Source organism: Takifugu rubripes, chromosome 4, assembly GCF_901000725.2.
Source record: "Takifugu rubripes chromosome 4, fTakRub1.2, whole genome shotgun sequence".
Taxonomy (NCBI): Eukaryota; Metazoa; Chordata; class Actinopteri; order Tetraodontiformes; family Tetraodontidae; genus Takifugu; species Takifugu rubripes.
The window spans coordinates 7,482,655-7,495,321 of record NC_042288.1 but is presented as its reverse complement, the minus strand read 5'-3'; the positions used below and the strand labels follow the sequence as shown (position 1 = coordinate 7,495,321).

Here is a 12,667-nt window from a genome sequence, read left to right as displayed (position 1 = left end):
GGCAAATAATTGGTGATTGGTTTGGCTTAGAGATATAAGAAGACCTCGCTGTGAGTAGGATTTGAACCTACGAAGGGAAACCCCATTGGATTTCGAATCCAACGCCTTAACCACTCGGCCATCACAGCTGTAGGTTACATTTCTTAAGTCAACAACTTACAGTGTAACAGCAGTATTACCGTACCGTATAGGCTCAATGCTATTAAGTCATCATGCCGCAGCAGCAATGCACGCAAATTATCTGGAACTCAATGATCTCTTTCAGTAAAAATGTATAATTCATTCAAACAAATTGGGTGGAACACAGGATAACGAATGTCAAAGCATTTTATTTAATGTGAATATGATTGATTGTCTGAAACAAAAATGTCTCTCTGATCGACATGTGATCATAATACATCCTGTGTATAACAAAAAGACCCTTTCAAGCATTGCCGGGGGAAGCAGGGGAACAAAAAAACATAATACTGCATAATCAAAGACATAACTTAACAATATATACTCCTTCGATGCATTTTAAATCATATAGATACATATACAGGTCCTTCATGGCCAGTCAAGGCAGCATAAAACCGAGACTGTTCTATCGTAAACTCGCACTACCTCGACACCTTAACGTACATCACACCTTAACATGTGTGTTCAATGCACGCTCATCTTCATAAATGAAAAGTACCAATCCAAGGTCCCAACAAAAAAACACGAAAACTAAAACTGTGAAGGCACTTGTGGCTTTGGCAGAGTCCAAATTTGCTTTTCCCCTGATTTTTAAAGCAGCTGAAATGGGAAATCGTTTTTTGGTTCCAGACGTTAACATTCAAGACACTCGAATTTTTGGTGTCAGTCGTCCCACCGTGTCGTTCCTGCTCTTTCAATGACAGCAGGGGGGGGAACCGGTCCAGCTGAACACATACAAATGCATCACTTTATTCCCTTAGGTTATTAAAGCAGCCTAAAACAATTACAATCCTGATTTTTTTTTTAAAGGCAAGAACAGAAAAACTGATAGCAAATAAAAATTCCACATATGCTGACTTCCATCTTCTGCTACATCATTCTTGTAAACCTGGAAACACATAGTGCCCAAATATGTTTTTAATCTGTACCAGAGTATATAAAGAGGCTTTGGTCTCAGATTGTGCCATTCTGGCACAGGACATAGACTCCAGACTGTCCTTATACTTGGTCAAAAATACTCCAGATCCATTTTCAGGTGTGAGCAGTCTTCAGGAGAACACGGGTAAAAGCGCCACGAGAAGCAGACAGGAGGCAGAAAAGAGTAGCAGACAAAAATGTTCCAAGTTCTGCGTTGGCTGCCAGCGATTCTTCACCTGGGTACTGGAGGAGGCGCTCCCCTTTCCTTTTTACCAGAACCTGAAAGAACTAATAAAAGAAGTGTCATAAATATAGATAAATATACTCATGTTTCAGCTGCATCTGCTCTACTGCTTCATAATAAAAAGGTATCTAGACAAGGAAAGAAGCAAAGGAGATGTTGCTAAAGGGCAATTCAAGCATCCTTAGAGGGAAGTAAGGTGACTTGTGACAGGTTGGCTACACAAAACTGTCTATAGATTACAGAGGATGCACTAGAACATTTCTACACGTGGCAGCAAGCAACATTTTCATCCACTAGATGACACCCAAATAAAATTTATCATCGCATGTGCGAGACCTCTGCCATCCGTCTTGGTGAGCTTGCTGGGGTAGGTTTTCTGGCAGGGGATGTAGGGCTCAGGTGGCGGAAAGTCAGACGCAGGATGGAAATTAAAGCGACACTCCCATTCATCTGTTGTCAGAGAGAGAAAAGAGACAGAGGTCAGCAGGTCCATCTCCGCCAGACCTGCAGACAAACCTGCAGCATCTCCTCCTAAAGCAGGATTCTGGATAAAAAAAATAGCAAGAATATGCCCCCTTCGTACTCACCCTGTATCTGGTTGTGGTGAGAGTTCTGGAAGCCATTACCCATGGGTGGTGGAGGAGGAAGGGGCCCACCTATCCCCGGTCTGTCTGGAGGAAGAGGAGGCCTACCCCCAGGTCCACCGCGAGGAGGATCGAGGCCCGGTCGGACGATAGGGGAGGGAGCTGCTGAAGACCTCATGCTGCCTCCACCTATGCTGCGTGCTGAGGAAGGAGGGGGAGGAAGAGGTCCTAAGGAGGTGGGACGCAAAAAAGGCAAGATTGTCAATCTCTGCACACACACACAGACCCTCATATACACAGAAGCACACACTGCATTATTCACCTGAGCGGACAGATGACTGGTTCCTTCCAAGAGCTGGTGGCCTCTCGTTTGGTGGAGGGGGGAGAGGTCCTGACCGACCATGCGGTGTACTCGGGCCGTGGCTGGCAAAGAGGTTATCATTTATGGGAGATCTATGCTTAGAACCTCTGCATCTGTCTGTCCACAGGAAAACCTCACCTGTTGAGCGAACTGTTCCTCTGCGGTAGACGAGGGACGCTGTGATCATCGGCTCCAGAGGGGATGGGCGGTATGGGAGGAGGTCCCGGCCGTCCTGGTGGAATCGGTGGTGGTCCACCAAGTAAGGGCCGAGATGCAGGGGAAGATGAGGATGATACAGGTTTGGAGTTGAAAGAAGGGGGAAGAGGGGGGGTGTCACGGTTGGCAGTAGGCCGGTAACCTCCCGCAGGAACCGGCGGCAGTGGGGGTCGGTCATCAGAAAACTGCGACTTCCCTCCGGGAGTGGGTGGAAGGGGAGGGCGTCCGCCGTTTGGCACTGGTGGAGGAGGAGCTGCAGCAAACCCTGCCCTGGAACCAGGCGAGTGGCCTCCAGGGAGGGGCGGGAGAGGCCCGTGCCTCCCTGGTGGAACACTAGGAGGTGCAGGAGATGGGCTGGGCCGTCCGGGGAGAGATGGTGGACTTGGGCTTCCTTGAGACTGAATACCGTGGTGTGGTCGAGGTGTGCTGGGTATGGGCGGGGGAGCACCTCCTGGAGTGTCTTGTCTAACATTGGGCCTGCCTCTGGGAAGGTCAGGGACACTGCCACGGGAACTGGGAGGGGCTCCAGGGAGTTTAGGTGGGCCTCCACCACCAAAGGGTGTGGGAGCACAAGAGCGGCCTCCTGGGGGGAGCACAGGAGCTCTGCTGGGTGCTGAGTCTGCCGGAAAGAAGTGGTTAACAAAAGATATTTACTACTAGAATTTGCAGAACATCTGCGCTAAAAGTCGCACCTCACATTCAGCATCTCTCAAAGCTCAAACTGGAGCAAATCCAATGTATTAAACCATGAAATGGTTTCAAAATGTATTTATCTGTGTCCAGAGGGAATTTGCATTACATTTCCTGAATCTAACGGTAGCAGCCCTGTTGTTACTGCAACAATCTGCATCACATTTGCCTACCGTTGGACTCCCTGCTCGCTGCAGATCTCAGTTTTGGCATCCCTCCTGCAAACAAGCCTCCTAAACCAGCTGCTGACCCCCCACCAAAACCTCCTCCTCCTCCACCACCACCACCACCTCCACCTCCTCCACCTCCTCCTCCTCCTCCACCTCCTCCTTTGGGTTCTGAAAGAACATATTTATTACATTTATTCTGAAATTGGAGGTCGTTTACAACGTTTCACCAAATACTTTAAAGAGAAAATTGAATTTTAGGACAGCTGTCATACTGGTTCTGGAAAGGGAGACTTTGACTTACTGTCCAGCGAGGGGGCACTGCGATCATTAGTAACAGTTTTCTTTAATCTGGTTCCTTTGGAAATGTCAGACAGTAGTGCATTCCTCCCCTGCTGCGCCGAACGGTTTAAATTTGGCTTTTGTGTGTTGGCCTGGAATACAAACACATCATTAATTCACAGTCAAGTCCCCAAAAGCAGGAATCAATGGTTTTATTGATTTACAGCATTTAATCTGAACCAATTCAACGGATTAACAGACAAGTGAAGACTAGAGGAAAACAGTAATAATGCTACATCACTTACAACAGCCAGGGTGGGAGGAGGGGGTGGCCCTGGGGGTGGAGGGGGAGGCGGGACTGGCATCTTTCCGTTTACTCTATATGCACTGGATGCTGCACTCTGCGGAACAGAAAATACACTCACACCGAGCAATGACAAAAATGAAATAAAAACACCAGCATGCAAGATATCTCCTTCATTTCACTGGTCTCTTGCGGAGGTGTGTGGGATCTATGTCATCATCGAACAGGCGGTCAAATATAGATAACGTAATTCTGTTAAAGCAGTTTTTAGTTTAAGGTAGCCTCACCCCCTCCCTCCATGTCCCTCTGAAGCTGCTTAACTCATCATCATCAGCCAGCGTGAGCTCAATAACGGGTTTTACAGCAAACAAAGAGGGGAAACAAGCAGACACTTCAACACCCAACACACAAAGTTCAACACAAGAAAAACTGAGAAGTGACTTTTCTGCATCTGAAACTGATTCAGGCATTCACTTAAGTCCCCTAAAATTCAAACCAAACCCCATGACTGACATGTGAAGTGTCATACCACGCACACAGACTTCAAAGACTTTTTCGCTCGTCTTCCAAGTCCAGCTTTTAAGTTGATTTTCCAGTCACACAGGCCTCTCTGGCAAACAGGAAGTCGTCATGCAACCTTTACAAAATGTCGAAACTATATTCTCTGAGTGACATTAGTTTGACATTCACAATTGTTTCTACAACACCTTCTTGAACAAAGTTAGAAGACACTCACATGCTGCATTCATGCTACAGGAATATCAGCAGGCTAACATGATTATTATGAGGCAGCCATGCTAATATTGGATGGAGTAGCGAATTACAATTATATTGTAGTCTTATTATGCTCATTGATTTGTTCTTTTTTGTGTTTTTTGTAAAACGATTAGTATAGGTAAGTTATCAGGAAAATGCTTTAATTGGTTATTTAAAAACAGTTCAGAAATATTTAAAAAAATTGTAAAAATGTTTTTACACCCAGCCAATGCAAATATAGGGGCCAGAATGGGTTCCATAGCTGCCACATTGATATCAGTCAGAATTCAGTTCATCACACCTTCACAGAAGCTACACTGGTTTTGTTTGTAGACTTCCTGTAGCAGCAGTGAAACAACCTGTCACAACGATAAAATCAAGCAGAAGGCTGAGAGTCAAGACCCGCGGGTGGAAAGAAGAAAAAAACCTGTTAGGTTCCCTCACACAGCCACAGAAACAATCTGTACCATGTTGTAAATCTGCACACAAAGGTTACAGGAAAAAAGTCGACCGTGAGCCCTCTCACCAAGACCTGACACTGAGGTGGCTCTGAATGCCTGCAGACAGAATTCCCCTTCCATTATAGAAAACAGGCCTGTGTGCTGAAATTCAAGTCTCCGTCACACATATGCTCCCGCTTTTTCGCTCTCTCTCTCTCTCTCTCTCACACACACACACACACACACACACAGTCTAATATTAGCTAACCCCACAATAAGTCCTTTGACAGACACAGAAAGAGAGGATGGAAGAAAAAGAAGATAGGAGGGGATGAAGGTATTCAAGAGACTTTCTCACACCGACACACACACACACACACGATAAATCCACCATGTGTTTCTGTTTACAAATAGCCATAAAATGGCCTCTTCATCCTGTCCCAAACCTCCAGTGCTCTTCGACCCTGTGAGGGTTACTGTACAACAAACATGGAACTTTCCCAAGCTGCATTCATGGATGTTACAGATGTTGAGTCTACTCTAAAGGCTGATTTAATGTTTGATTAAGCTCCCAGGATCATCAGGATCCACTCCTGGAACTCATTAAATAACCATATCATACTGTGTGGTCCATCATTACTAATTTCAGTATCAAAGAATGTGAATTCAATGGCGCACTTATACTACATTTGATAGAATAACAAAAAGGGACTCTGGTTTAAGACAGAAACATGTTTTATGTGTAAGGGCTTACTCGACCGCCCCCCCCCCCCCTACACTTTTTACTGAACCCCACAGAACAATTCCTAACAGTGAGTTGCTGTTGGGAAGGAGCCAAGAGGAAGTGGGTAAATTGGATTGAAACCCAGGGTGGCAGTAAATGTGCCAGCAGTGCCAAAACAGTGCTGAGGGGCTACGCTAACATCCTGTGGTGCGTTCATGGCAAAAGATGTGGCTCTGTCATTCATCTTTCAGAGAAGAGGGTTGTAGCAGTTATATTCATGGTTAATGTGTATGTGTACGTGAGGAGGCACTGTTCTATTTCCTGTTCACTGCCTTATCAGCCAGTTTAAGTGAACATACCCACACAAATCCACATCTCTAATGCCTCAAGATTTGCTTTTTCCGCCACAATCTTTACATTGACTGTTTATTTTACCATTTAAAGTTGAAAATATGCAGTCAGCAGAAATAAGACTGGTTTCTTTACTCACTCAGTCAATGTCCATAGACGAATCAGCAGTATGTTCAGAAGGTAGTAGAAGAAGCAGCGCAGTTTATTCCTCATAGAAGCACAAAAGGTGAACAGCAGCCACATGCAACTGCAATCACACGGATAAAAGTGGACGATTAGCAGCAGCCAAAAACCCTCTGAAAAACATTCTGCATCAACTTCTTGATTCTTCTTCCGCTTAATTAATATCTCTTGTTCGGAGAAGTCCTGCTTAGACGCACAAACGCAACTTCCTCTTTTTCAGTTCCTCACCTGTAGGAGGGGGGAGGCAGACGGGGGTTCCCAACATTGGCAAGAGGACAACGTGCAGGGGGAACATAAAAGAATACACGTTATCAAATGATCCAAAACACAGCAGTCTGGATAGTATTTGCATTTAAAATAAATGTCTAACAACACCACAATCATTTCACGACAATACATCTCAAAATACAGACGTGGTTATTCAGCAGCCCCTTTGGTGCCTTCGGCCTAACTCGAGGAAAGTCAAATGAAGCGGTCTATTTTAGTCTGAGTAACTGCAGTGGAAATCAATAAAATATCTACTCAGCTAGCCAAAAGTTAGTTCCATGACTGACGTCTGAGTTGGAGCGCAATGATTGATCACTGTGTGTGACAGGAAGGAAGATGATGTCAACAGAATGAGACATCGGAGGACGAAAGAGCTTTTCACACCATCAGCACACAAAATACTGACAGCACGCCGAGCAGGACAGATGACACATCAGAGCTGAAATAAACGTGTTGCACGGCCAACGGGGCCGCAAAATGCATTAAAAAGAAAGGAAAACAAATCTGCTTCTATTTAACTAAAAGTGAACGGACACCCCGCCTTTAAAACGGTGGGGGAAAAAATATCAGCAGAGCACTGCAGCAGCCATTTCCTGTGCTCGGGGGTCATACTTCCTGCACAGTCGGGGGCGGTCTCACAACCCACCTCGGCTGCGCATCAAGAACTACAGAAGCAGAGTTTGAATGTGTTGTTGTTACCAGCGTGGTCAAAAGACTAAATACATCACAGGCATTGCTAAAATGTCTAAAAATAAAAACAGTCTTTCTGAAATAGTGAGTTTGCTTCCTCCGCTCTTTTAGTTGGGCAGAAATACATTATTGCAGAGCCAGCCAGACTATCCAGTCTAAAATATAGACAATCCAGCTTGTGACAGCGTCAATAAAGATTCAATCCAATGGTTTTAGACGCATTCCAAGAGCCCAGACCTGTCCTCTAGTGTTCACCAAGAGACACTGCAAATGTATGAGTATTATGAGCATTTTTAATAAATAATTCCACAAACAGGTCAGACTTCACACATAAATAACAAGCTCTCCTTATTTTATGATCATCGCCGATGTGTTAAATTGAAATTCAACCACTTAGACTTCATGCTTGGCTACCTCATTGCCACAAAGCCTCAATAGTGACAGTCTGCATCCTTAATGAGGACCCCGCCAAAGACACTGATGGGATTCATCAGCCTAAACATTCAGGAGCAGAGAGGGAAGGCAAAGCAGTCATAGTCACGTGAGCATCTGTGCGGCTCGCCTGCAGGCCAGTCACTCTGCAATTACACATCCACAACACACCAATCAAATGTTGCTGATTAAGACCACACAAAATACTTCCACTTCAGCCCCCCAGAATGGATTCTGTGACATCAATGAAACTCACTCTTTGCTCAGCGACAAGAGCACCAGACAATTCAATGGGGACTTTCACAATAAAAGCAGCGCTTCGTCTATTGGGAGCACAAATGGCGCTTGTGTCCTAGACTGATGGTAGCTGACCGTTCTGAACAGCTACAGTTTGAGTCACAGTCATGTGTTCCAGCGTTCGGATGGACAGTGACATGCCATGCAGCATCACATGCTCTAGACAGGAAACGGAGCTCAGTGCAAACAGAGAGCGCAGTGTTGCTTTAGGCTCCTGCACAAGCCACCAACCACTGGACAGACGCACAGAGAGGTGCGAAGGTAGAAGTGTTGAAGCCGATCACAACACGAGTTAATGGCCGGAAGAGCCACTACTGCACCTCCCCACCACCGCAAACGCCTCCCACTTCCTCGCAAATGCTGGGTTTGGACAGAGGAATGTAAAAAATTAGGAGCAAACGAGTTCTACGACGCCAACGACACAAAGCATGTAAGCACGGCTCTCACCGGATGAGCGACGAGGATTGGGGACAGAAGGCCGGCAGAGCGCCACACAGCCCGACTCTGCAGCACAGGATGCGGCTTAGCTGAAAATATGAAGACACATGCACGCCACATGTCTGCAGATGGTCTCCTAATTAAAAGGGACTCGCGCAGTATGTAGTAAAACCCAACAGTGGGAAGAAACGCCAACATAGGATCAGTGGCGCGACGTCGACTGTTTCCATAGCGATGGGATTAAACTCAAGACACAAACGGTCCCTTTAAATGTTCAAATTTACAGTGAGGTCATCATTTTGTCTGTGTAGTTACACAACTGTACCAAAGCTGGGTCTTCAGATACTGGGTTTGGGGTTAAAGGTCAACGAGCCAGGAATCCTTACAGCCTGCCACACATCTTTAGTTGTTGTCGTACATTTTTCTGCACGACTGAAAGGCTCAGTGAGCACTTTTGCTGCCCTGCAGGAGAAAACACACATCACCCCGACAAACTTAAACAACCATCGGTGACAGTGCAACAGGAACTCTCCACCAACACAGCGGCACCGGTCACACCAGTTAATATTCCACTCAAATTCATCCGCAACTCTCTAACATGGTGGCTCAACATCACTCAAACAGCGGAAGTCAGGGGCAGATAAAGCGTGTGTTGGGTAGAGCTGGTGAAGATCAGGAAGCCTGGTGACACGCAGCACCTAACACTGCAGCCACGACGAGCCAGAACGTTCTACTTAAACGATCAGGTTTGATTTGGCTGGTGCGAGCCTGTCGGACCTCTTTGCACGGTTCTGGGTGGGACAGTTGGAGGTTGGCACAGCGACCAGCCGTTTCCTCTTTTGCTAGTCAACAGTTTTAAATTATCTTTGGAAGAAAGACAGAGCAAATATAACAATTTCTACAGGCCAGTCTTGTTTCTGAACACTACTTGAACTTGGACTGGTGTGTGTTCCATTATTGCATTCTTACAAGGGCAGAACTGTTCGGTTTTCTTGCAGCAGATGCAGGAAGCTTTGAGTTTTTAGAGCTCAGCAGAGCCAAGGCAGCTGCGGGAGGAAGCTGCTACTGGGCGAGTTGTTGGCATGACCTTCACGTTGGCATTAACGCCGAATTCCTCCCCAAAAAACCCCCAGATAATTAGAGACTAAATATTTGCAGAGCTCTGTACGCAAACGTGCTGATGACAACTGCTGGGAGTCCAGGGCCGCGGGGGGGGGGGGGGGGGGGGAGCTTCAAATGTGGTGGGAACGAGGAGAAAACGCGTATTTTCGCGTGTGTTTGTGCGCGCACCGAGCCGTGGGGCCCCGATCCCTCCGGAGATCAACCCAAATATGTGGAAAACAGTGCAGCGTGTAGAATTCCCTCAACTGGCTCCTCTTTAGGAAAGATCGCCTCTGCGATGTCATCCCGGATTATAATCTGGGGGGAAACGGTTTTAAAAGAGACAGATCGTGCACTGTGGGTGACATCTGTCGTCGAGTAACAGCTTCTCCTCCCGACTGAAGTAAACATTTGGTCTTAATTCATTCGCCATCACTGCTGGAATCCGTCCTGGATGACAACTTCTCTCCCCCCCCCCCCGTCCCTTCAGAACTCTGCTCTCACAGTTTCCGCTTCACTCAGACAAAGACCACTCGGAGCGAACTCGACACCGTTGGTTGATCTTACCTCCGCATAAAATGTCGGTGGGAGCCGGTGGAGGACCGGAGCGTGCGGTCGATCCTTCGGACAGGCAGGTCGCAGAGCTCCGCTACACTGGCGTCATGCAGCCCTGCAGACACCCGGCTGAGCAGACTCTCTCTGGAGGAATTTCCTGGAAGAAGACGCGGGACATTTAAAGGGATAGTTCACACCGACATGAGCCATGAGACACGAACAAGTCCCATCAGTGAAAGATAAAATATAATACAAATAAATAAAGGGATGATGCTCCAGGAGGGGCGTGCTTTTATTTATTTGCATTTTATTTATTTATGTTGGCTGATGTGGAAAACGCTGCCATTTTGATTGAAATATGACCTTAGTTAAACTTACTTTAGGAAACATTCGTTGAGTACGCATTTCCATCAACACTGTTGTCATTTTCTTGCTCAAACGTCCCCAGCTACTGCATTTATGGATATTTTAGCCATTTAATGGTCTTGTTGATGAAGTTGCTCATTGTTATAAAAGTAGTTCAGCTGTATATATTTCAACTATATCCCTAACTTTAGGCCTGAGGAAATAACCCCGCTTAAAAAGCGTAGATATTATTTCAGTTGGTCGGTTTCGGGGTGGGAGGTGCGCGGTTCTGGCTTCGGTTCATGCAGCTGTGCCGGCTGGTCACGTATCCAGGCTTTTAGCTGTGATGGGAAGTGTCCAGATGTGCAACAAGATGAAAACAATCCTCGTCAGATTTGCCAAACAGGAGGGTGCAGCAGACGCGCGCGGTAAATATTTATCCCCCCCACCATGTGTTCATCCTCTGCGGGGTCACACTACTTACACAAGTCGTTTAATTTTACTGCTGGAGTAATCCAACAATGTGTGCACCATGCTCAGAGTTGGATCAATATTTTATTACAGTGTCATTTCCTCGGAATTTTGCCAAATTAAATCAACAAAAACTTCCTTTTATCCAAGCATCAAGGGCGGCGGCGCCCCCTGCTGGACTCACACACGCATTACATTGAGCTTGGGTCATCAATGAACGTCATGAATAATGAGATATTTTTGGTATATCGATTAATTTAAATATACCAAATCATATCCTGTGTTTTAAGGCATAATGTCATTAATAGTGATCACGCATAAACTTGTTACAGCTCAAACCTCGACTTATTCATTTTTTCCATGAACTACTGCATCATGCCAAATGCACGTTACTTTCTTTACAGACACATAAACACGTCTGCTGCATGAAAAAAAGAGCTTCTGAACAAAATATATTAGAGTTCAATGGCTTCTGATGCTCAGACACTGGTTGACCACCTCCAGCAGCGAGGAGTTCTCCAAAGCAGCTGCCACTCTCTCTTTGTCTGCCAGCTGTTTGTTCACTGCAGATTAACAAAGGAAACCAATTACATACATCACAGTCCTTCAAACATTCATATCTTATCACATACATGTTCACCTACCTGCTTCCTCGGAAGCGTGCGTCCCAGGAGTGATGTGAACATCAATCTGAGAGCAGACAGAAAAAAGAAAGCTCAGAGATGGGTAGTAGGTTGAAAAATATGTCGCGTTTTCATACCTTGAACCTGCTCGGTAGACAACGGAGCAGCTTGACTTTGATGGACAGGCCGATGAGCGTGGCCATGCTGCAGTGGGGGATGGTGGGTGTGAACTCAATGTCCACGGTGCTCTCGCCATCATTGACCTGCAAACCAAGCACTCAAGTTTAGTCAGAGGACTTGGAAGTGAGGGAACCGGCCATTTATTTAGTGTGCATCTGACAGAGGGGTAGAGGAGCTGCCTACTTTCACTCGCACTTGCTCCACGACGTTGAGCTCCTCCAGAGAAAGAGGATGTTCTGGGTCGTTGATGGTTCTGATCAGATGTAACATCAGTTAAAGAAGAGCTTTACTTCAGCGTTTTGGGATCAAAGAACAGAAAACCACCATTATACGATATAAACAATTTAATTTAGCTACCCATGAGTTGTAGACGATAAACCAGACACTTAGTGGCTACAGTTTATACTGAAAATGGGCGACGAACAGCGAAATGAGACGATGGCGTAGTTATATTTTTACGTTCATTTGTTTTATCTCAAAAACTATTATAAGGTATTTGTTTCAAATATAGATCCGTCCAAACCTATACGTACGCGAACGGTCCTATTATCTGTTGAACTTAGATTGAAGGAGCATGTCTGATGTTTGTAGGTAGAACCGGCCCGAATAGACTCAAAACAAACACAGGATATCAAATATTTCTCTGTCGTCAATGGGATCATGGACGTTTTCATCCTCATCCGTCGCTGTCAGCAGTCTCTCCCCAGTCCGCTGGAATATTATCGGGTTCGCGTTCTCCAAATGAGTCCCCCCAGACATTCTGACCACTTTGTTCTGTTTAAATGCTAATGAAAAGCAAAAAATCAACAACCACTTCAGACGCTACGCAGTCAACTTTCGCCAATATGAAAACCACTTCCTGAAAAACAAC

At 45.8% G+C, this 12,667-nt stretch overlaps 2 protein-coding genes and 1 non-coding gene across 7 annotated transcripts; all 3 read right to left on the bottom strand.

Annotated features, from left to right (window-relative positions):
* Positions 1-46: 46 nt before the first annotated feature.
* trnas-cga (transfer RNA serine (anticodon CGA)) lies at positions 47-128 on the bottom strand. The gene has a single exon. It is a non-coding gene; the product is annotated as a tRNA-Ser (tRNA).
* Positions 129-309: 181 nt separating this feature from the next.
* On the bottom strand, positions 310-10,345 carry wipf1b (WAS/WASL interacting protein family, member 1b). Of its 5 annotated transcripts, none has more exons than XM_029834587.1 (10): positions 10,190-10,345; positions 6,354-6,461; positions 3,945-4,040; positions 3,662-3,791; positions 3,364-3,528; positions 2,423-3,119; positions 2,246-2,346; positions 1,927-2,151; positions 1,676-1,789; positions 310-1,383 (listed from the first exon to the last, which is right to left on the bottom strand). In XM_029834587.1, exons 3-10 carry the CDS (start codon positions 4,002-4,004, stop codon positions 1,328-1,330), a joined length of 1,548 nt encoding a protein of 515 aa, XP_029690447.1. In that variant the 5' UTR covers positions 4,005-4,040; positions 6,354-6,461; positions 10,190-10,345; the 3' UTR covers positions 310-1,327. The 5 variants fall into 5 exon arrangements, with proteins under 5 accessions (XP_029690447.1, XP_029690448.1, XP_029690449.1 ...); XM_029834588.1 differs by lacking the exon at positions 10,190-10,345 and adding an exon at positions 6,811-8,414; XM_029834589.1 differs by lacking the exon at positions 10,190-10,345 and adding an exon at positions 6,626-6,786.
* Positions 10,346-11,058: 713 nt separating this feature from the next.
* ciao2b (cytosolic iron-sulfur assembly component 2B) lies at positions 11,059-12,666 on the bottom strand. The gene is made up of 5 exons (XM_003963851.3): positions 12,429-12,666; positions 11,980-12,059; positions 11,754-11,879; positions 11,638-11,683; positions 11,059-11,556 (listed from the first exon to the last, which is right to left on the bottom strand). Exons 1-5 carry the CDS (start codon positions 12,553-12,555, stop codon positions 11,456-11,458), a joined length of 480 nt encoding a protein of 159 aa, XP_003963900.1. The 5' UTR covers positions 12,556-12,666; the 3' UTR covers positions 11,059-11,455.
* Between the last annotated feature and the right edge of the window lies 1 nt (position 12,667).